Source organism: Kogia breviceps, chromosome 18 (assembly GCF_026419965.1).
Source record: "Kogia breviceps isolate mKogBre1 chromosome 18, mKogBre1 haplotype 1, whole genome shotgun sequence".
Classification (NCBI taxonomy): Eukaryota; Metazoa; Chordata; class Mammalia; order Artiodactyla; family Physeteridae; genus Kogia; species Kogia breviceps.
The window spans coordinates 31214180-31237706 of record NC_081327.1 but is presented as its reverse complement, the minus strand read 5'-3'; the positions used below and the strand labels follow the sequence as shown (position 1 = coordinate 31237706).

Below are 23527 nucleotides of genomic sequence, written 5' to 3'. Positions count from 1 at the left end.
CGGGGGGACCCATACTTCAGAGCCCACCTCTGCCCCCATTCCCACCACGGCCCCCTCCCAGGGTCCCGGGCAGGCATACCTGAGAGTGAGTAGCCCTGCCGGCCACTTTAGCAACCCCAGGAGGATGGTTAGCTGCTCCAGGCCCAGGAAGCACTGGGTCAGCCTGCAGACAGAGGTCAGTTACCAGAGAGGTTCTGGCAGGGACTCTCCACCCCTCAGCTGCCCCCACGGGCTGGGCCTGGTCACTCACGTGAGCTCCGTCAGCCACAGGGCCTGGCTCAGGCCAGTGGCCAGTCTGGGCACGTGCTGTGGCCTGAAGCTGCACTCGCTCAGCCTGAGGGCAGAGGGCAAGGGACAGAGCTTGGGCGAGGCCTGTTGGGACTGCCATCCTGCTGCCAGGACCCATGGGGGAGCCTCCACTGAGGGCGAAGGCCCCGACCAGAGGCCTGAGAAAAGGCCAAAGACACAACCCCTGCTCTGGGAGCTTCTCTTCTCTTTGGAGAGACCACGTCCCAAGAAAGTGCGAGGAGTCAGTCATTTACTGAGCCCTGACTATAAGGCAGATCCTGTGCCAGCCTCTGGGTGCACCATGTGAGCACGCAGGAGTCCCCGCCTTACGTGTAGGATCTCACTGAACCCCAAGAGCATCACCTACAGACGGAGAAAGTGGCCAACCCAAGGAGACACAGCTGGTAAGAAGCAGGGACAGATTCGGGTTTCAATCCAAGTCAGCCTGATTCCACACCCCAAACCCATGACCGCTTCCCTAGTCTCCAGTACCACCCTAGTCCAGGCTCCCTCGGGGGCAGGGGGGACTGGGATTCTTGCTGTGGCCCTGCCCTCCCACTTACCCGTGTGGCCAGCAGACGGGCCTCAGAACACGGTCTGAGAAGAGGGCCCAGCCCAGTACCCTGGGGCCGCTCCTTCTCATAGGACAGGGGCCACCAGAGGTGTCCAGGAGGGGCTGATATTTGAGCTGGGTCTTAAAGGATTAGGAGAATTTGATCTCGGAAAAGGCAGGGAAGAGAATGTCAGGCTGAGTACGCAGAAGCAGGGAAGCTTCATCAGGCAGTGCGTGTTTGGTGAACAAAGATCCCTTGTGGTTGAATTTGTACGCACATGTGCTGTGTGTGTGTGTGGGGTGGTATGTGGTGTGTATATACTTGGTGTGAGGGTGGTGTGTGTGTGGACCAGCGGCTGGGGGGCATGTGAGGAAGAACACGGTGGGAGGTGACAGCCAGATCAGACTCTGAGGGAGAAGACCAGGCCAAGGAATTTGAACTTTATCGGGAGGGCAACTGGGAGCCACCGAAGGGCTTAGAGCAACGGAGCACCACAGTCAGATGTGTGTGTTGGGGATATCCCTCCAGGTGCTGTGGGATGATTGGAGGAGGCCTAGCCAGAGGCAGTGGACCGATTCAGAGGCCACGACCAAGGGTGAAGTAAGACATGTAGAGGAACTAACCCAAGGCTGAGAGAGAGAGAGAGAGCTCAAGGCTACGGGGGGGAATAATAATAACAGTACTAATAAACAACTGATACAACACTCAAATAAGCCAGGGCCTTTCCAAGCACTTTATATATATTAAGTCATTTAATCCTCACAATAACCCTAAAGGGTAGGTCTCACTATTATTCCCATTTTACAGATGAGGAATTGAAACACAGAGGTTAAGTCACTTGTCCAAGGTCACACAGCTGGTAAGTGGTAGAACTAAGATTTATCCCAAGTGGCTCCAGAGTCTGATCTCTTAACTCAGAAGCCTCCAGACTTATAGTTAGGACGTGGCTAAGGGGCACAAATGCCACACAAAGGCCCAGCCCAGGGGCTGGAGGTATCGGGAGACTGGGGACAGATGTGGGGGAGAGGCAAACCCAGGCAGTAGCTTGAAGCAGGGTGTGTGAAGGAGGAGAGGAGCCAGAGAGGAAGGAGGCATGGAGGCCACCACAGGGTCAACCTCCTCTCCCCCGTCCCCCCTTCCCATCCCCCCAGACCAGAAATTACCTCAGTGTCTTCCTAGCCTCCTCCTGTCGGGAGAAGTGAATCCAGAAGCTCTGCTTGGAGCCCAGGCTGCAGGGAGAGGGGTGTATGGAAGCCGAGGGCCCAGCTTCGCCGGCATCCTTGGGACCCAGGCTCCAGGGGGTGCGGGAGGGAAGGGGGCTGGGTCTGCAGGGGCAAGGGAGGGTGGAAGCCACGGGAGAGACCCTTGCCGACCAGAGGAGACTCCCACCTCCTTCTTCAAGGACCCCAAACCTGGTGTTCCCTAACCCGTCGCCTCCCTAGGCCCTGTGGCACATGGGCCTCAGAGGATGGAAACTATGATCCCACGTTCAGTGAACCCTGAGACTCAGAGAGGGGCAGAGGTTGCCCAAGTCACACAGATGGAGGGCCACCGAGCGTGCGAGTCTTGCTTCCCCACCATCAGCAAGTGGCACCAACGTCTCCTTACTTCACTGAGGCCTCCCGGACATGTGGGCAGGAGGGGAGAGTCTCCAGCAGGCACAGGACACTTTCCTGAGAGATACCGTTGTGACTTAGACTAGAGGAGAAAAGAGGTTCAGGATGGGGGGGTGGGGGGACGCACCTCAGTGGAGCCCTGCCCAGCCCCCCTCGTCTCTTCCCTTCCAGCTGTCATCTCCCAGAGGAGCGTCCTCAATGTCCGAGTGTCCGTTCTCCAGGTGGAGACACTGAGGTCCAGAGAGAGGCCAGAGGGGTGCTATCCCCACACAGGGCAGGTCAGGCACCAGACTATGAGTCTTTGAGATGCCCCTGTGGTCTGAGACCGGGTGATCGTGAGGCCAGGCTGGCAACTCCAGCCCCACAGGGGTCAGGGATGCCCAGAGCACAAAGCCCAGTTGCCTAGCAATGGGTTGTATCCTGGCTCTGGCCATCAGTCTCCCAGGTCACTGGGGAGACTGAGTGAGTGAGGATGACTTCCTAGGGACCCCGCCTGCTGTGGAGACATCCCCAAATCCGTGTCCCATAGGTTTGGTCAGAGGAGCTTCAGGGATGGGATGGACCAAGAGCCAGGACAACTGAGATCCAGCAGCTGATAAGGGATGAACTGTTGCTCCCTACCCGGAGTCAACTTGGGTCACCAAGCTTTAGTCACAGCCTCTCCCGGGTGTCTGGTGGGAGCTCTGCCCATAGTGGGCGATGAGGGAAGGAAGAAAGGACCCCAAGGTAGGCAGGGGTCAAGGTAAGAATCAGCCCTTTCCCCTCCCCAGCCCTTGTCCTCTGCAGTTCTCTAGGGATGCCTCAAAAGAAGCCCACTAATGTCCTTGGCCCTGGGGACTCTTCCTCCTTGCTAGCCTTGGGGCTGGCTCATCACTTACTCAAGTGAACCGGAGATGGGCACCTGAGGGAGACATTCCAGGAGGCACCTGAGCCCGGCATCACCCAGCAGGTTCGCTGAGAGGCTGCAAGAGGTACGAGGAGGTTGTTGGTGCTCAGACGTGCCTTCTCTTCAATTACCATCACTGCTACTCTAACCCACCCGGCACTGCCGTTATCCCCTCCACCACTCTGCACTACTTCTGTTCCAACGGCGCCGTCATCACCACCAGCACCATCCCATCACTGCTACTGGGCACCCCCCCCCCCCATCACCACTAGAATTATCACCACCATCCCCCTCACCAGCACCACAGTTAACCAGGCCTAATGATCACCGGAGAGATAATTCCCCTTCGGAATCTGGTGACCACCCCCAGGACGCATGTGCCTCCAGCAGGCTTTCAGGGGTTAGAGAAAAACCAATTAGCTTTTACTATGCACTTGGCCTGCATCCGTTGGGAGCCATACTTTTTGAACAAGAGTAAGTTCAGGAAAAAGAAAGATATTTGGAGGATGCATTTATCCATCAGATTTCTTCTTTTCATTTGAGAATGCAATATCTGAAATTGCACTGGAAGACTTTCTTATTTCCCTTCATTGTAGCAGTCTATGGTTTTACCTACGGTTTCAGAAACAATATAATCAGCATGCCCGGGAATATCTGATTTTTGTCCTGCATCTTTGAACTCATTTTGCCCCTGATTATGACACTTTTTTTTTTTTTTTTTTTTTTTTTTGTGGTATGCGGGCCTCACTGTTGTGGCCTCTCCCTTGCGGAGCACAGGCTCCGGACGCGCAGGCTCAGCGGCCATGGCTCACGGGCCCAGCCGCTCCGCGGCATGTGGGATCTTCCCAGACCGGGGCACGAACCCGTGTCCCCTGCATCGGCAGGCGGATTCTCAACCACTGCGCCACCAGGGAAGCCCGACACTTTTAAGCCTTGTTTATTTTGTCTTTTCCTGAGAAATTTTAAAAATGAAAAACTAGTTTGTCTCAGGAAGCCACTTAATAAAGTAATCTTTAAAATAAGCAAAAGTTCCCTCTATAATGAAAAAACAGAAAAACTTAAAGACATCTTGCTTATTCATCTTTCTTTAAAATACATGATTTTCATCGGCCACATTTCTCTCCTTGGCCACATCACAACAGGAACTTAAATTGTGGTTTTTCGGGTAGACAGCTCTCTTTACATCCTGCTTGTCCTAAGCTGGACTCCTAGCAGTTTTGAGCGAAGACTGCATCGTACTAGTTGTGTGACTTAGGGCAGCTTCTTAAACTCTCTGTACCTCAGTTCTCTCATCTATAAAATGGGGACAATAGTACTTAGGGTTGTTGGAAGGATAAAAAGAATATGTAAAGCGCCTAGGACAGTGGAGAAACTACTCAATAGGTATTAGCTTTTTTTCACCTACCCATGCGGGCTGCACTATTTGGGCACCCAAGACAGGTCACACAGATACCACTTCTCATCAATACGAGAGCCCACAAATCCCCACCCTCTAGGGCCCTCCGCAGGCGGAGGCATTTGTTGCTCTTAACCACCTGCCAGGCAAACCAACGGATCCCTTCTTTCAGGCCCCACCAGCCAGCAGAGCTCTGGTGCCCTGAGCAACATGAGGCCAAGTGGCTCCTGTGGCCCTTTGTGAAGGGCTCCCCAAATTAGATCAAGGGCATACCCTGACTTAGCTCCACCCTGGCGGCAGTGGGGAATGGTAGGGATAAAATGGGGACAGAGAAACCACGTGGATATGACGGAGTCCCAGGCGTCCCCTGCCCTGTTAGCTGGTCCTGAGAGGTGCTAAGTGCACACACACACGCACATGCACACACACCCCTTCGATGCCACCGAGGCACATGCTCCCAGGCTCCTCTCCCTCCTCCTGCCCGACTTACTCCAGCTGGCTGAGGTCTTCACATTTGCTCAGCAACCAGCAGAGCGGCTGCACGTGCTCCTGGCTGAGGCCGCAGCCTGTGAATCTGCTGCAGGAAGGGGTACAAACCGGGGATGGGGCCACTCAGACCCTCTGCCCTGGCTAGTCCTGGGTGTGGCCTCTGAGTTTCAGCAGGGCCTCACCCAAGCTTGGATTCTCTGGAAACATCCAGCATCCACCACTCCCACCTCCCTCCACAGCAGATCCCACCGACATTCTCCCTCTGGGGAGGTGGTTCTCAAAGTGTGGTCCCCGACCAGCCCCACCAGCATCCCTTGGGAACTTGGTGAGAGGCATTTTCTGGGAACGCAACCCAAACGCGCTGAATTTAAAGCTCTAGGAACAAGGCTCTCCAGACTGATTCTGATTCAAGGTGAACTACAGCTCTTGGGGGTCACTTTAATGGACAGACATGAGGGTGGAGTGGAGGAGACTAAGGGTGATGTCTGCTCCTGCAGACGGTTATTGATGCTGGAATCAAAAGTAATAGTAAGTGTCTTTGAGAGGCCTACACCGAGACTACACAATAAGGTAAATGAAGAGCTTATGGCCAGCCAGCAACTTAAAAAAAAAAAATCTTAAAATGAGAAAGTACCTAAAACCAGTATCTAAAATTTTTATCATTGTTACTCTCCTTCATGATTTTTTCCATAGTCCTAAATTCCCTATTACCCTACTGTTTACTCCATATTTTTAAATCAGCTCATTCTTTTTATTTAATGCATTTATTGGAAAAGGAAACCCTGTATCACTCACTCCAATGGAAAACTGGCTTTGCCTGCCCCAAACAGACCATAAGCATAAGGATACAGGAAATAGGAGCAAAATATCATCATTAAATTCAAGCCAGACATTGGCACCTGCTGAGAGCTCTCTCTTTATTTAAAAGGGAGCTTAGCAAATGTTAAGAGGTGTTGTAGACACGCTAACACCTAACTGAGGCTTCCTCTTGGCCTTAATCAGAGAATTGAAAAGGGAGGAATTCAATGAAGCTGAAGTACTCTACTATCGGCCCAACCTCCTAAAAATCATCCCATCCTGGTCTTTGTCCTACATTTTGGAAATCACAGTCTTGGAAACTATGAAGGTATTCTAGGAGTCACGATAGTGTTGCGTTAAGACAGGAATTGGAAAGTCTACAGCCCAAGACCGCCTGCTTTATAAGACCTGCACACTAAGAATAGTCTTTCCATTTTCAAACAGTTGAGAAAAAAATCAAAAGGAGAGTAACATTTCATGACACATAAACATTACATGAAATTCAAGTCTCAGTGTCCATACATCCAGTTTTAGTGGCACACAGACACACGCCTTCGTTTACATATTGTCTGTGTTGCTTTCAAGCTAAAACAGCAGGGTTGAATAGCTGTGATAGAGACCCTATGGAAAACCTGGAAAACCCCAAATATTTACAATCTAACCCTTTACAGAAGAAGTTTGCCTGCCCCTGGGCCAGGAGCGCTATAAGACTCCCTGGATTCAAGTCCCAGCTGTACCCCTTCCTGCTGCATGACCACAGCTGTGGGTGTGGTCACAGGACCACACTTATGGGACGTAATCTGCATGAGGCTCTTAGAATGGTGCCCTACAGATGCTCAGCAAACATCAGCTCTTTATTTATTGTTATTTCGCAGCTGAGGAGGCTGAGACGCAGAGAGAAGGGTCTGGTCCAAGGTCACTCGGTGAGCCAGTGGCATCAAATAGCTACCAGAAATGTCATCTCTGTACTTAGAGGTTATTCCCTGGCCCCATTATCCTGTGCAATGCTGGCTCCCCTCTCACCAAGGCAACCACAGAGCACTGGTCCAAGAGTCAGCGGTGTAGCACAGGGGGACACTCATAACCGTGAGGGCCTCTCGTGCTTTACACGTTGCCTCATTTCCTCTTTGCAAACGGCCTGCAATATAGTGTCTCCCTTCTCCAGCTGTGGAAGCTGAGGATCGGAGAGGTTAAGGAACTTGCCCAAGGTGCCAGGCCCTTGTGGTGTTGGGATTTAAAGCTTGGGGGGCAGGTTGTGGAGTCCTTTTCCTCAGACCAGGCCCCTGAGCTCTAATCCTATCTGCTGTGGACTCCTTGTTTGCCCGTGATGGAGCCCAGCCCTCTCGGTCTGTCCTCTGCTCTGGACATCCAGGAGGCAAGTCTGCTCGTCCTCAATCCCCACTGGCTGCTCGCACACGGTTCCGGGGGACTTACCCACAGCACCCGCCTTCCTGCTCCTCGCTAGACCTGAAGTGCAGGGTCGCGTGATGCAGGGACCTGGAGCAGACAGCACCTGGGTCAGCCACCCTTGACCACAGCCTCAGCACGCCCCCAGGGGGCAGGCCCCCCTCCTCCAGCAGCTGAGTCTCTGACTTTGGTCCCACTATCTCCATCCTAGCCCCTCACATCCAACAGACTCCAGGCACCACCCTCCTAGGTTCCGGTTGTCCCAGGGCAATGCTCACCTGAGATCCACCTTCTGAACCCGCGGGCACAGGCTGAAGATGTCAGCCAGCAGGAGGGGGCTCCTTGGGGACAGTTCCATCTCGATCAGCCTGAGAAGGAAAGGGGTGGGGCCCTATGTGAGCAAGTTGGAACGAAGCAAGATCAGTGGGCAAGAAACCTGGACAGGCTGGAGGCGAATGAAAAGGATTGGGGGGCTGGTGGGTCAGCCAGGCATTAAGGAAGGAGACAGGAACTCAAGAGGGAGAAATAGGAGCTTGAGGTCAAGTGGACTGAGGTTTGAGTCCTAGTTCTGCTTACTGGCTGTGTGTCCTTGGATAAGTGACTTAACCTCTCTGAACCTCAGTTTCCTTATCTGAAAAACAGAACTACTTACACACCTTCCTCTAGGGTGTCGTGCGGACTGAATCATATCAAGCTTGTGCACTACCTAGCACGATACCCATGCTTATTGTTATTATTATATTGTTTTTATCCCAAGCACTCATAGGTGAGTCCTTGCTGACAAGGAGCGGGAAGCTTCAGGTCCTTAAAATTTCTCAAACTCAGCATTACAGAGATAATTCTTTGGATTTGGGGGCTGTCCTTTAGGAAGTTTAACAGCATTCCAGACCTCTACTCACTAGATGCCAGCAGTAGCATGACCTCCCACCCCCTCTGCCATTATGACAACAAAAATGTCTCCATTGCCGAATATCTCCTGAAGGGCAAAATCACCCTCCAGCTGTGAACCACTGCCTTAGAGAAAGTGAGATGCTTCCATCTTGCCCTTGGAGGCATCCTTGGTGTCTCCATTTCCCTGGCTCCATAAACCCTCCATCAGCTTGTCTTGTTAGTTACACCCCCAAGATCCACCCTGAATCTACCTACTCCCCTCTCTCCCCACCAATTCCCAGCCCCCAGCATCTCTTACCCTGGCTGTACAATCCCCTCCCTGCTCTTTTTTTTTTTTGCAGTATGCGGGCCTCTCACTGTTGTGGCCTCTCCCATTGCGGAGCACAGGCTGCGGATGCTCAGGCTCAGCGGCCATGGCCCACGGGCCCAGCCGCTCCGCGGCATGTGGGATCTTCCCGGACCGGGGCACGAACCCGTGTCTCCTGCATCGGCAGGCAGATTCTCAACCACTGCGCCACCAGGGAAGCCCCCCCTCCCTGCTCTTGCTTCCACGCTTGTCCCGGGTCCCTTCTCTACCCAGCAGCCAGACTAAGCTTTTGAAAACACAAATCGTTCCTCTGCCTTGGGCAAAATCCCAAACTCCTCCCCACAGCTACCAGGCCCCGTGTGACCTGGCCCGGGTTCATTTCTCTACCTTCTCTCCTACAACTCTGCTGGCCACTGTGCTCTGGCCACACTGGCCTTCTGCCTGTTCCTCGAGCCCATTGAGTTCAATCCTGCTTCAGGGCCTCATGCATGCTGTTCCATCTCCTTGGAATGCTGTTCCCTGCTTTTCAAAAGGCTGGCTCCCTCTCTTCCTTCAGGTAGCACCCCAGCAGCCCTCCTCAGAGGCGTTCCCTGACCACCGCTGCCGTTGTCTAAATCACTGCCACAATCCCTCTTTACCACATTCTCTAGAAAAATACTTTATCACTCTCTGAATTCATCTTATTTGCTTTCACTTTGCTTGTTGATCAGCTCCCTCTACTACAAGGTAAGCTCCAAGAAGCTAGGGACCTCATCTTCTTTTTTTTCTCTCTCAACTGTGTCTCCAACACCCCAAGTAGTGCCTGGTCCACAGCAGTGCACAAACAGTATGGACTGAATAATACTGGGTTGGCCAAAAAGTTTGTCTGGGTTTTTCCGTAAGATACTATAGAAAAACCCGAGTGAATTTTTTGGCCAACCCAATACAAACCTTAAGCACTGGTGAGGATCGAGCTGGTTACCTCATTCCAAAGACAGATGAGGAGTTGGGGGCTGATGCTGTGTGACTTGGGCATAGAGAAGTCCCTCTCCAGTCTGAGGTTTCCTATCTATCTATTCATGTTAGCCCACAACTTGTGTGTCCAAAGGAACCCTTCCTGATCCACCCTTTCCTGTCAGGGTGGGACCATAGTGGATTCTGTAGTTTGACATGGGCTCTGCCACATTTGCCCACCTCTGGGAAGTCACACATCTCCTCCCTCCCCTCCCAAAAGGACTCAGGGATAAGTGAGGTCCTGGATGTGATGTCAGCTGTCTCAGGTGTCCCAGAGATCCTTAGCAGGAGTACTTATATTGATGTTTTTAATGGGATGATTTAATTTTCTGTTGTATTTTTCCATATCAGCTATAGCTGCTCTTGCCCCCTGTTGGAAAAATATTTAAAGTAAATCCTTTTAAAATTCTAACCAGTCTGAGCTGAAATTAGAAAATAGAGTTTTAAATACTTTGGGGATGCTGCTTAAATTCCCCTTTTACAGAATTAGATGGTGACCTTTAAAAACTGGAGTGTGGACGCTTCCCTGGTGGCGCAGTGGCTAAGAATCTGCCCGCCGATGCAGGGGACACAGGTTCGAGCCCTGGTCTGGGAAGATCCCACATGCCGTGGAGCAACTAATCACGTGCGCCACAACTACTGAGCCTGTGCTCTAGAGCCTGCGAGCCACAACTACTGAGCCCACGTGCCACAACTACTGAAGCCCGCGTGCCTAGAGCCCGTGCTCCGCAACGAGAGAAGCCACCGCAGTGAGAAGCCCGTGCACTCCAATGAAGAGCAGTCCCCGTTCACCGCAACTAGAGAAAGCTCGTGCTCAGCAACGAAGACCCAATGCAGCCAAAAATAAATTTTAAAAAATACGTAAATTAAAAAAAAAAAACCAACTGGTGTGTGATATATACATGACATACAGCTATAAAGTCTCTTTATAGGAGTAGGTGACCTTTCTGTGGGTGGAGAGAAGAATGATGGCCCATTTGTCACAGGCCTTCCATTCTTCAAGGTGCTTTTAGAGCAACTCTCTTGTTTGAATCCCAACCTTGGGGGAAGGGTTGAAGAATATTAGTCCCATTTGTCAGATGAGGAAACTGAGGCTTAGAGGGGTCAAATAACTCCACCCTGAGGTTGATAAGGTATTAGGGAAGAGCTGGAAGCAGACTTGAGCTCCCAGCTGTGCCAGGTAAAATGATGAAACAGCCCAAGAGAAGTGGGGAGGGGTCAGAAGGGGATGGCTTTGCAATGCAAGAGCCTCAGTCCTGCACAGTGAAATGGGGAAACCAGTCTTACTGCAGCAGGCTTAGCTCAGGGAGCCGGGGTAGGTGGTGCAGCAGGGTCTCCAGGCTCTGGTCACTCAGGACCTTGCAGAACAATCTGTGAAACAAAGCATCTGATTGAGGTGGGGAAATCTTGGGAAAAGCTAAATGGGTCCTAAAGCCAGGATTGCCCAAAACACCCCCTCTGAACACTGGGGTCCTTGAGTTATCATTGAGGCTGGAGGAAAAGGAAGGTCATATATGCTTGGAAAATGCTGGGTTAAGCCCCATTAGTTTTCTTTGCTGCAGGACTTCTCAGAGCCTTTAATCTGCCCTTGTGCATTGTGAATTTCCCCCCAAAAGGCATGGACTAGTAGGATTATCATTTTGAGGGCCATGAAGACTGGTACCCTGCAGAACACACCTGTTAAGAAGAGAATGCCACCTTAACCCAAAGTAGAGAACATATGGTGGCAATTCAGGCACGTGACAGGTCAGCAAAGGAGAGATGCAGGGTAGCTCGGGTCCCCGACTGCCCACCAAAACCAGACCAACCAGCTGATCACTTGTCTCGATAATTCATCAGAAGCCAGTCCACTTAGGAGAAACTCCTGATACCCATCCTCTGGTCTCTGCTCTGGCTGGAGGACTGGGTCAACCAGAGTCTCTAAGCACCTTGGGGTTTACATACAGCCCTCCCTGGGAGTCTAGAGCCACTTCCTGACCCCCAGAGGCGTTTGGACTGTATTTTCCTTCTGCCTTTCTCCCCTTTTGCTGCCCCTTCTCTCTGTCCCTGTTTCTTTGTCCCCTGCAGGCTGCGCTTTCCCCTCACTGGGGCTGCCAGGAGGCTGGCCCATCTCCATCGCATTACTGTGTGGCTGAAGGGGGACCCAGCTTCACCTTGGGGGGAACAGTAAAAGGGGCCACCTATGGTTCTGGAACTGGAAGCAACGAGCCTCTGCCAGGGCCCAGGCTGTAGGCTCAGCTCTACCCGCTCTGTCCCGGGATTGGGCCTGGGGCTCTGGGCACAGGCAGGGCAGAGGCGTTCACTGAGGGGTGGTCTGACCACAAACACCAGTGGCTTTCCACTGGACCCCAAATACACACAGTGCTACGGCCTCTGCTTGGGGTCAATGTGGGGTTTACACACTGTTTGTTTTCTGTTTTTTTTTTTTTTTAAGCAACAGAACCTTTACCTTTATTTTGGCATTTGGAATGCCAAAATGTACACATCATGTACCATGGTGATGAGTGATATTAACCACCAGGGGCAAGTGTGGGGGGAACTCTCTGCATTAGTTTTGCAACTTTTCTGTAAAGCAAGCCTTAAACTCTTCTAAAATAAATGGTTTATTTGAAAATTCATTGGTTCCACACATCCTGATATTCTAGGAAAGCCACAGTGTTCTCTTATGAGACAAAAGTTCACCGCAAATCTTGTTAAGATCCTGTATCTGTTAACATCACAACCGCCTTCCTCCATAGCCATAAGCGTTTGAACGTGGAGAGAGGTACGGAAGGACACACCCCAGGTGTCAACGTGGATAATGAGCTTGTTGTAAGGACCAGAGGGCATTTGAGACTGGAGCCAGAAAGCAAGGAAAAAAAAACTGTGCCAAAACGGAAGAACACATACGGGGCCATGTAAAGTGAAACTGCAGAATGCAGCTGGCCTGTGATTTCGAACAGGAAAAAACTTGTATATGCAAATGGAGAAGGTCACCAGGACAAATGACAACACTGAGTTGATGAGGGATGGGGTTATTTAGATGAGGGAGGGTTGTCTTGGGTTTCTTTATTTTAAGGTAATTATTGTAATAAAGTTACAACGATGATGAGGGAAGGAAAGTCTGACCGACCACTTTGCAGATGACAAAGCTGAGGCCTGAGGGGTTAAAGCCGTTTGCCCAAAGTTACCCAGCTTGTTGGTGGCTGAGCCAGGACTCCTGATTCTAAGCCCAGCCTCTGGTCACAGACGCAGGTGTTCTGGGGTGAGCTGATAACCCAGGCTGGGGGATGCCCTGAGGAGGGGCCTTCAGAATGACAGGCTCCAGCCACAGAGGCAGGCCCAGCTGGGCGCCAGGGTGGGGCTCCAGGGGTGGAGGGGGGGTGGGCAGACTGGGGCTCCCAGGTGCCCTGAGTTGAGCCGATGGGGAGATGAAGCCCTGGGCCCGGCAGGGCCTCTCTCAGTGGGAGGGACGAGGTGCCTGAAGCTGGGGCCACTGGGAGGCAAAGAGCCTTCCACCAAAGGGTTAGGGGACTCCCATGGCATAGGACTACGGGGTCTGGCAGGAAGAGACCAGGAGGGACTCACCTGGTCTCTAACCAGGACACCCCACCCCAGGTCACTGGGCAGGCGCCCACGTTGTGCCCCTGAGGCTGTGTCCTCCTACTTACTTGACTTCCAGAGGCCCCGGGCACTTCTCCAGAGTCTCACAGAGGCGGGAGAGGCTCCAGGGCTCCAGCTGACATTCCCTGAGGCTGAAAAGGGGCAGCGGGCAGGTCGAGGGGGTCAGGGAGGGCTCAGGGCCCCTGTCCAGCCCCAAGGGCTCTCCGCTTCTCCCAGCAAGTGTCCTCCCCAACCTGCAGGCCGCCAGCCCCTGCACTGCCAACAGGGCACACTCTCCACCCCTTACAGCCCCCAGTCCCCCCAACTCCGACAGAAACAGTCAAGGCCCCCTGGGCACCCAGCTGCCCTTGTCCAGTCCCAAGTCCTCCCCACGGCCCCTGCCTACATCCAGGCCATCGTTGTCACTCGCCTGGGCCACTTGAACACCCCCTGGGTTCCCCCTCTTGCCTCCCTGCAATCCTCCACCCTGCCAGCGTCTTATCTTTAACAAATACAGATCTGGCCAGCCTCTCCTGTGCTGAAAACCCTCTGTGGCTCCCCATTATCCTCAGGCTAAAAGCAAAACGACTTTCCCATGTCTTCACTCGCCTCCACTCTCCCTGTGTACTAAGCTCTAGCCACACAGCAATGCTTCCCCAGAGCCAAGGCTTCACTGCCCTGGGCCTCTGCACGAGCTGTCCCGCCTGCCTGGGGTCCTGCCCACCCCGTCCCCGGAGAACGCTGTTCAGGCCCCAGCTCACGTGTCTCTCTTCTTAGGTGAGGAAATCAAGCCCCAGAGAGGGGAGGAGCCCAGCCAGGGTCTCACAGCCCCTCATGGCAGAGCTGGGAAGTCTTCAGAGAAAACAATGCAGAATCTTCTCTCCAGGGAATGCCGGAGCCAGCAGCCCCGTCACCAGCCCTCACACTTCTTCCCGCTTCTCTCAAACTCTCTTTCCCCTGCCTCCCAAGCTCCAGGCTCTCCACTCCCTCACCCCTTACCCCTTTGTGGTTACCCCTAAGCAAGAAGTGGTTAAGATGGTACCAGAAGCTCCTGGAGATGCGGCGCTGACCGAACCCCAAGAACTGGGCTCCAGCTTGGAACTCTGGCAAAGATCCAGCAGCCAACAGATCCCTAGGAGTGGGGAAATCAATTTGAAAGGAAAGGTCAAAGCATCCACATTGGAAGACTAGACTCATTAGTCGGGGCTGGGAGGGGCCCTCGGGACAGTCAAGCCCCTCCCTGTACGGATGGGGCAACTGAGGCCCAGGGAAGGGAAGCCAGAGTGAGGATGCCAGCAGCTTATACCTGTCCAGGTGGGCAGCACCTGAGCAGGTCGAGGGAAGCTAGGACAGAGCCCTCCTCTTTCTGACCACTGCTGTAGGTATCATCCACCTATCTGTGCCTCAATTCTCTTGGCTTCAAGAACCCAGAGAGTTCCCAGAAATGGAGACCCTAGCTCGGCAAGCAATACCACCCAGGCTTCAGGCAGCCCACCTGCTACGGCAGTGTTTTTCTCTAACACATTAGCTGGAAATGCACTCTGCCCAGCTGGCCCCGCTTGAGAAGCCCTGTGCTTTTGCCCAGATGAGACGAGGGTGCCGGGCTCCACTAGGGGGCAGCCGGGAACACCTGAGGAGAACTAACTTGTTTACCGCAAAGCTGTGGAAACTTTTTCAGAGCACCAACGGTTCTTGGCTTCTCTAATATGATACTCAGAGTGTGAAAGGGCGGGGATTCATATGAAGTCAGGACGCTGCAAAGTGCTGCAAACGTCCTCAGTGGCAGAAACACAGCAGCTCCCCTCTACCCTCCCACACATCCGCTCTCCTAACGCCTGCTCTGCTGCAGCATCACCCGTCAGCCCCTCCCTCCCATGTGCACTCCTTCTTAGAAAAGATTGAAAGCAGCTAATTACTGCAAATTTATATGGGGGAGGGGGTTACAGAAGTGATTAATTCCAGCCTGCCAGACCTGGGCTAACAGTCAGCATGGGTCTGGGGGTCGGGTTGGGGTCACCTATAAGAAATGGAGATCAGAGAGAGAGAGGGGAGGGCCCCCAACCTCAGAGCTTTCCCTCCTTACCTGTCTCTTCCATCACCTCTCAGGATGACGCGTTGGCTCTCAGAGCTGCAGGCAGAGAGGAGGCAGTAGCCTGAGAAAGGGACAAGGGCCCCCTTCCCAGGCAGAAGCAAGAGACCAGACAGGATGGGTCAAGGAAGACCTGGATGGTGGCCTGTTTTCTCAGCAAATAGGACAATAAATATACATACAAAGCACACCACCGATATGATTTCCTTTGATTCTCACAATAAAATTGTGAGGTAAGGAAGAGTTGTGTTTTTTTTTAACATCTTTATTGGAGTATAATTGCTTTACAATGGTGTGTTAGTTCCTGCTGTATAACAAAGTGAATCAGTTATATGTATACATATATCCCCATATCTCCTCCCTCTTGCGTCTCCCTCCCACCCTTCCTATCTTACCCCTCTAGGTAGACACAAAGTACCAAGCTGATCTCCCTGTGCTATGCGGCTGCTTCCCACTAGCTATGTTTTACATTTGGTAGTGTATATATGTCCATGCCACTCTCTCACTTCGTCTCAGCTTACCCTTCCCCGTTCCCGTGTCCTCAAGTCCATTCTCTACATCTGCGTCTTTATTCCTGTTTTGCCCCTAAGTTCTTCAGAACCTTTTTTTTTTTTTTAGATTCCATATATATATGTTAGCATACAGTATTTGTTTTTCTCTTTCTGACTTAACTTCACTCTGTGTAACAGTCTCTAGGTCCATCCACCTCACTACAAATAACTCAATTTCGTTTCTTTTTATGGCTGAGTAATATTCCATTGTATATATGTGCCACATCTTCTTTATCCATTCATCTGTTGATGGACACTTAGGTTGCTTCCATGTCCTGTCTACTGTAAATAGAGCTGCAATGAACATTGTGGTACATGACTCTTTTTGAATTATGGTTTTCTCAGGGTATATGCCCAGTAGTGGGATTGCTGGGTTGTATGGTAGTTCTATTTGTAGTTTTTATTTTTATTTATTTATTTATTTATATTTTCCGGTACGCGGGCCTCTCACTGTTGTGGCCTCTCCCGCTGCGGAGCACAGGCTCCGGACGTGCCGGCCCAGCGGTCATGGCTCACGGGCCCAGCCGCTCCGCGGCATGTGGGATCTTCCCAGACCAGGGCATGAACCCGCGTCCCCTGCATCGGCAGGCGGACTCTCAACCACTGCACCACCAGGGAAGCCCCATATTTTTAGTTTTTTAAGGAACCTCTATACTGTTCTCCATAGTGGCTGTATCAATTTACATTCCCACCGACAGTGCAAGAGGGTTCCCTTTTCTCCACACCATCTCCAGCATTTATTGTTTGTAGACTTTTTGATGATGGCTGTTCTGACCAGTGTGAGGTGATACCTCATTGTAGTTTTGATTTGCATTTCTCTAATGATTAATGATGTTGAGCATCCTTTCATGTGTTTGTTGGAGATCTGTATATCTTCTTTGGAGAAATGTCTATTTAGGTCTTCTGCCCATTTTTGGACTGCGTTGCTTGTTTTTTTGATATTGAGCTGCATGAGCTGCTTGTAAATTTTGGAGATTAATCTTTTGTCAGTTGCTTAGTTTGCAAATGTTTTCTCCCATTCTGAGGGTTGTCTTTTCATCTTGTTTATGGTTTTAAGGAAGTGTTCTTACCCCTCCTTCACAGATGAGGAAACTGAGGTATCAAGAGATATAGTGACCTGCTCAAAGCGGCACAGCAGGTAAGTAGTAAGCCTGTATTTGAACCTGGTCTGTCTGCTACTGTAAAACCCATTCTTGGAATGGGGGGAGGGGAGGAATAGGTGGACTTCACCTGAAACCATGGATGATCTGCTTTGCCTTGGCCGGGGCCGCTTGGCTAGGTGCCTTCCCTTCTACACTCTCATCAGCTCCAGAGACCCCACAATTCAGATGGGTCCCTGAGAACTCAAGCTCCCACCAGGGAGCTCCCAGTTTCCTTAAAAGTCTCCCAGGACAACCCAGAGAGTAAGTACAGGAGAGTCGATGGATTGTGCCCCGTGGTGAATTTGGAGAAATTTGAGTGTCCCTGGAGCTGTAATTCACTCATTCATCTATTCATGCATTTCACAGACACTCACTGCATGTTCACTGGACCTGGTATCATACCAGGGCCCTGAGGATGCTATATCGTGGATGGGACAGAGGAGGGGCAGAGTGGGGTCCCAGGGACACTCTCACCTGAAGTCCAAGTGCAAAAGCCACGGCAGAGTAGAGAAGCACTGGGTCAAACTGAACACAGCATCCAGGGACAAACCGTTCTCACTGAGGCTGGAGAATCAGAGGGATGATGCCGACAGAGGTCACTCAGGACTCAAAAACACCCTCTCGTGGTCAGAGCACAGGGCAGGGGAGCGCTGTCCCTCCCTGTCCCAGACGATGGAACACACTGAACCCCGGATGGCCAAAGCACCTCTGCCAACTCCCCATTGCACAGATGGGGAAACTGAGGTCCAGAGAGCAGCAAGGTCTTGCCCAAGATTATGAGACATGTTGGGGACACAGCTGAGATTGGAACTCAGTGGTTCCCTCCATCTATGATGAATCTTTGAGCCAGACTTGTGCCTCAGTTTCCCCACCTGATCAAGGAGGGGCAGTGCCCAGTGCAAAGTGAAAATGTGGGGCCTCTTGTTCAAGGAGCAGGAACAGAGCTTTCCCCTTCTTTCGTGGTCAGTCTGTCCTGGTGGTTTATATTTGCCACTTAACGCTGCACTCCTCGGGCACTGAGAGACTGGCAGGCAAGTGCTGACCTCACAGCCCGGGATCACACCAGGCATTCTCAGTATTGAGAAGGTCCCCAGGGGATTTGCATGAAAGCTCCAATTTGCATAAAATTTGCCTGCAATGGCGGGGAGGCCTTCCCGCCCGCCCCCCTCCCCCTGCAGGCCCTGAACGGGAACAGAGGCAACCTCCTCTGGTCCCAGCTTCCCAACGAAAGGCGGCCTGAGCAGGCAGTGCCCACAGGCCACAGCACTGGTTACAGCGAAAACCATAGCCACTGCCTCCAGAGTTTATGTGTTAACTGACTGGGAACCAGGGGCTCAGAGAAGGTGATGTAATTTGTCCAGGGACGCTGGGAACCTGGGGTCTGTGACCAGGTTCCTGCGACCAGGAAGACTCTCCCTTGGGCCCAGAAGAGCCAGGGAGGAGGAGGAGGGGGCATGTGAGCCAGGAACACAGGGACCTTTAAGGGCCTAGAAACTCTGGCTGGCTGCAGGCAAAGTCTGGGAGTTGACGGCCTCCTTCCAGGGCCTCCCTCCCGTAGCAAACATCTCCCCCCTCTCTGCCAGGTGTTCAGGTGTCTTCTCTCGTCCAAACCCTCCCTGCCTACCTGGCCAGGGCGCCTCCTCACCGCCCCCCCCGCCCCGCCCCCATCAAACGGCCCCTCCCCACCCCCCAGGGCCAGAATGGCTGCCAGCTGTTATATTAATCAGGTAATGCTTCCCAGCCCTGCCTGCCTGGGCCTCCCAGAGAGCCTGCGCAGAGACAGGGAGACAGGTTTGAGAAACGAAGGCTTAACTCAGCAGCTGGATCGTTGAGTCACGGAGACCAGTGTCTATTTTAGTGAGAAACGCAGTAGTAACTACCCTGTCCTGGGCACTGGCCACGTGTCAGGGACTGGCCCCGGTGGTTGGCATGCATTGTCTGATGTAACCTTTATGATAACCCCAGGAGGGAGTGAGGTGGGACACAGAATATCCCCCCACCCCGTCATCTCCATCCCCCGCGGCCCACACACATGCTCTCATCCCGAGGAGATCAAACCTCAGAGGCTTTGCCCAGAGGGCTACTCACTTCAAGGACTGCAGAGCGCCCAGCCCTGGAAGCAGCTGAGCCAGCAGGGCAGCACCTTTGTCCCCGAGAGCATTGCCTGATAAGCTGGAAGGGGCAAGGGGGGGAGAACAGGTCAGGGGACGGCGGGGGGTGGGTTGGGGTGGGGTGGCGTGGGGTGGGGGGGTGGAGACAGCAGGAGCTCGCCTCTCCACCCGTCACTCAGCTTCTCCTGAAACTGAGATACAGTCCTGGGCTGCCAGGCCGGATCTCAGCACATGGCAGTGGGTCAGCTGGGGTCTCCCAGCATGTGGATGTGAGATCTTAGTTCCCCGATCAGGGATCCAACCTGCACCCGCTGCATTGGAAGCGTGGAGTCTTAACCACTGGACCTCCAGGGAAGCCCCTCCCCTCGGTTTCTCATCCTCAGGTTTGTGACCCCTGAGGGGTTAGGCTTGGGCTTCAGAGAGTGTCAAATATGGGGGAACCTGTATTTTAGGGGGAAGAGTCACAACTTTCACCAGGATCTCTAAGGGGTTCCCGATTGCAGCGGGGAAAGAATAGATGACCCTAGATCTTAAAACACAGAACAAAATGCAACACACTAACACCTACCCACTAATGGGGCCCACCACCCGCCTTCCAGCAACCACTCACTCCAGGTGACAGAGGCAGCAACTTCCTCCCAGTGCTTTGCAGAGGTGCTCTAGGTGCTGGGCTTGCAGGGTACAGTGTGTCAGCCTAGGGAGGGTAGGACCACAGCCCTGCAGCTCCTGCCCAGCTCAACAGAGGTGAGCGAGCCACCCCCCCCCCCAAGATACACAGGCAGAGAGGCTTGTGGAAAGGGGACTGGGATTCATCGGGCACCCGGACAGGCAAAGAGGGACCGACATACAGCCCACGTGAGATGTCACATGGGCAGAGAAGAGCCAGAGAGAGTCAGAGGCACAGAGAGAGGCAGACCAAGATGGAGAGACACCGAGATAAGAGAGGGAGGGATGGAGACAGATGCAGAGAGAGATTGAGAGAAATTGAGTGCCAGAGGAGGACAGACAGACAGGGAGGGGCATTCAGATGGACACAGAATCAGAGAGGAGGCTGGAAGAGTTGTGATGGGAGCCCTGTGGAGGCCGAGCTGAGTCCCCAGGCCTAGGCCCCAGGACCAGGAACGAAGGGGCCGCATGCTCCCCATTTTCTCCGTCCAGAGTTCCCACAACCCCTCAGCTACTGGAGGTCGGGGGAGCTAAGGGGGGTGGGAATCGTGGGCAGGGAAGGTGACTGGGGGTCTGCTGCGTGAGCCCCTTCTGGGGTGGGCTGGGCAGGGGAGACGGGAGGCAGGAAAACCAGGACATGACAGCAGGTTGTGTCTTCGGGGCAGCAGCTGGCACTGGGGACCCGGGACAGGCTCTGTGCCCAGGAAGGGGGGGAGGCAGGAACCATTCTTGGGACCTGCAGGCCATCACGGTACCTGATCCTTGGGGCGCACAGGTGCGGATCAGAGGGCATCTGGAACGTAAGGCTCTCAGGAAACGCAGCCCTGGAGGGACACACACCAAGCCATGCTGAGCAGACACCTCATCCACTGCCTCAGACTCCAGCCTTAGCCTCACTTCCCACCATTCAATCCCTATATGAGGCCCGGGGACAGTCAGACCTTGGTTCCAATTGGGCTTCTCGGCTTCCTGGCTGTGTGACCTGGGACAAATCACTTAGCCTGGTACTGGGGGAACATAGGTGAATTGTCTTAGTTTGCTGCTGGGTGCATAGTAAGTGCTCAGTTAACCTTGGCTCTTAGGGTCATCAATCTCATCACCAGCAGTGCCTTCAAAGATGTCAGCCTCAGCTGCAAGCAAGCCTTCTAAAGCTCAGACCCTACAGAAGAGGCTGTAGGTGCACACTGAGGAGCAAAGAGCTGAGTCTCTGCTCAGGTGCTGGCCTGGGGCAATCCAGGAAGGAACTCTGGTGGAGGCAAACACCCTCTAAAGGGTTCTTGTGCCAAAGGGAACCAGAAGTTCTGACCAGAATCAGAGCTACACACCAGGCAATCCTCTGGGTTTAGGCTGAAGGGCCTCCGTCTCCCACGTGTAGCTCTCTGGCTACCCCACCCCTGCCCCAGTCTGCAGTCTGCATCTGGCATCCCAGGGCTCTCTTCAGGTACCACTTGGGAAATGGGGAGGCAGTTTGTCCTCTGAGCCTCCCCTTAGGGCTTCATCCCCAGCCAAGCCTGCTGGCTTCTTGTGCCTTCGTAAATTTGTCAAGGTCCCCCGGCTGTTGAGTCACACTGTCCAGCTGTGGCAGTCAAGGAGGGGACGGTCCTGGCCCTACCTTTTCTGGGTCACCTCCTGCTCCTCCGGCTCTGGGGCAAACTTGAGGACCACAGTTTTGTGCAGCAGGCTGCAGAGAGGAGGGGAGAGAGGAGGCAGCTGCTGGGGGGCCCAGCTGCTGCTGCGTCTTATTTTTAGCCTGGCCTTCAGGGACTGCTAAGGTGCCATCCCCCTGCCTCTAGCTGCGGCACTTCCTCTGACTTTTCCCTGATGTCTTCTCTCGCCTGAGTGGTACTCACCCCGTGCGGTGAGGCCACTGCCAGGTGGGGACAGGCACTGAGAGTCCAGACCATCCCTAACCTCGTCTTTCCAAGTGAATGTGATATATATATTTCCCATGACAAAAGGTATTCTTCTTCCCTCTGGAGAACTTAGAAAATATAGTAAAATAAGAAGAAAATAAAGAAAAATCACCCACAATCTCTTCCACGTATCAATTATCACTGATGATAACACGTGGAGTGGGTCCTTCAAGTCTCCTGTCTTCTTAATGCAGTTAATATTCTTTCTTTTTCTTTCTTAAAAGATGGGATTGAATTTACAGATTCCCTTTTAAAAATTAATATTTCAAAGGACAGATGAAGCAAGGGTTACATGATGTTGATAGTTATTGGTGGGAGCTGGGGAGTTCATTATACCATTCTCTCTAGCTTTCAGTCTGATTGAAAAGCTTTACTATAAAAATGAGGAATTAAAAAAAATGTTTAAGTCTTTGGTTTTGTTTTTTTTTTTAGCCACACCGCGTGGCTTGTGGGATCTGACTGAACCTGGGCCTCGGCAGTGAAAGCACCAGGTCCTAACCACTGGACCACCAGGGAATTCCCTGATGAATTAAAATTTTTATGTTTACTTAATATGCCAGAGTCATCCCTCCACACTAAAGCTGCAGCTATATCATGGTTCCATCAGTTCTTCTCTCTGGAGGCAACTTAGTTTACTTAACTAGTATCACTAATATCTCACTGTTAAAGATTTAAGTTATTTTCATTTTTTTCCTATTATAATCAATACTGAGGTGAACATCCCTGCAGGTCAAAGTGTTTGCACAGTCGCAGTGATTTCTTCATTATAAATTCCTAGAAGTGAATGGGGTGTCATTTGGAATGCCCTAGGGGCCTTTACTGAATCATTATATACAGTGAACCAAGGCCCCTAGTACCACCTCGTGGGTGAATCTGGTTTCTCTTTCCTCCTTTAAGGGGTGTTTAAAGCAGGAGAGCCCCTATGGGTGGGGTCTGTGTTGACATTAATTAGCATCTGTCCTCAGCTGCCCAGACTGAATGCGGAGACTTACAGAAATAAGGTTGGGTCCCGTCTGAGGTCGGGTTCCCTTAGAAGCAGAGTCACTTGGTCACTGCGTACATGATGTACTGAGGGTCTGATCTCAGGAGAAACCAGTAAGGGACCAAGGGAGGCAGAACAGGGCAGGTCCTCAGCCTGATCCCACTGGGAGCATGAATGCAACACAGAAGAGCCAAATCTGACTACCTGTTGGATCTGTTTCTTTTACTTTAACCTTTGCTTCCCGTTGCTTTTGTTCACTAAAAGGATACTGTCTGTACATAATGGCCTGCCTTGGAGAACCCTGCCCCTCTGCCTGAATGTTAAACCAAAGTGCCTTTGTTCAGGGAAGCATCCTGACCCCGCCCACCTGTGGCTGGCTGCAGGAAAGAAGAAATGAACACATCCCCTCCGCGAGGCTGGCCATTCCAGGGGATATCTGCAAAACTTATGGCCCTTTTACTTCCTCATCTCCTCCCCCTCTCTGTTCTATAAAAGAAACTGGCATCTAAACCCAGAAAAGATGGTTTCTCGGAGACACGAGTCTGCCATCTTCTTGGTCTGCCTCAACCCCTCATCTCCGATTCATTGGCCTGTCGTGCGGCGAGCAGAGTAGGCTTGGATGGTAACATCAATAGCACTAAAAGTTTGTCCCACCGGAGGTAAGGGGGCTGGAGGGTTATACCTCTGCCTCTGTCATTGGCCGCTCCTGGCTGGGAGGATAAGGGGGTGTGTAACCTCCCAGGCATCACTGGCTCTTATCGGCCCAGGGCATTTCTCTGGAGGAGGTATAAGCTGTGCGCAGCCGACACCCACAGCGGCTGGGAACGGGCGCCCAGCTGTAAAGGGGGTGTGGGCGGGGCAAGAGC

The 23527-nt window shown here is 52.5% G+C and overlaps 1 protein-coding gene across 1 annotated transcript in view; it reads right to left on the bottom strand.

Annotated features, from left to right (window-relative positions):
* NLRC5 (NLR family CARD domain containing 5) overlaps positions 1 to 23527 on the bottom strand; it is a 116897-nt gene that overhangs the window by 17043 nt on the left and 76327 nt on the right. Inside the window, exons 24-40 of the mRNA XM_059044007.2 lie at positions 21379 to 21447; positions 20522 to 20590; positions 19711 to 19794; positions 19078 to 19161; positions 17464 to 17553; positions 15291 to 15335; positions 14250 to 14339; positions 13276 to 13359; positions 10913 to 10996; positions 7713 to 7802; positions 7462 to 7524; positions 5231 to 5317; positions 3337 to 3420; positions 2451 to 2540; positions 2006 to 2071; positions 251 to 334; positions 80 to 163 (exon numbers count right to left, since the gene is read on the bottom strand). Coding sequence (XP_058899990.1) covers positions 80 to 163; positions 251 to 334; positions 2006 to 2071; positions 2451 to 2540; positions 3337 to 3420; positions 5231 to 5317; positions 7462 to 7524; positions 7713 to 7802; positions 10913 to 10996; positions 13276 to 13359; positions 14250 to 14339; positions 15291 to 15335; positions 17464 to 17553; positions 19078 to 19161; positions 19711 to 19794; positions 20522 to 20590; positions 21379 to 21447 — 1347 coding nt within the window. The remainder of the gene's footprint in view (positions 1 to 79; positions 164 to 250; positions 335 to 2005; positions 2072 to 2450; positions 2541 to 3336; positions 3421 to 5230; positions 5318 to 7461; positions 7525 to 7712; positions 7803 to 10912; positions 10997 to 13275; positions 13360 to 14249; positions 14340 to 15290; positions 15336 to 17463; positions 17554 to 19077; positions 19162 to 19710; positions 19795 to 20521; positions 20591 to 21378; positions 21448 to 23527) is intronic.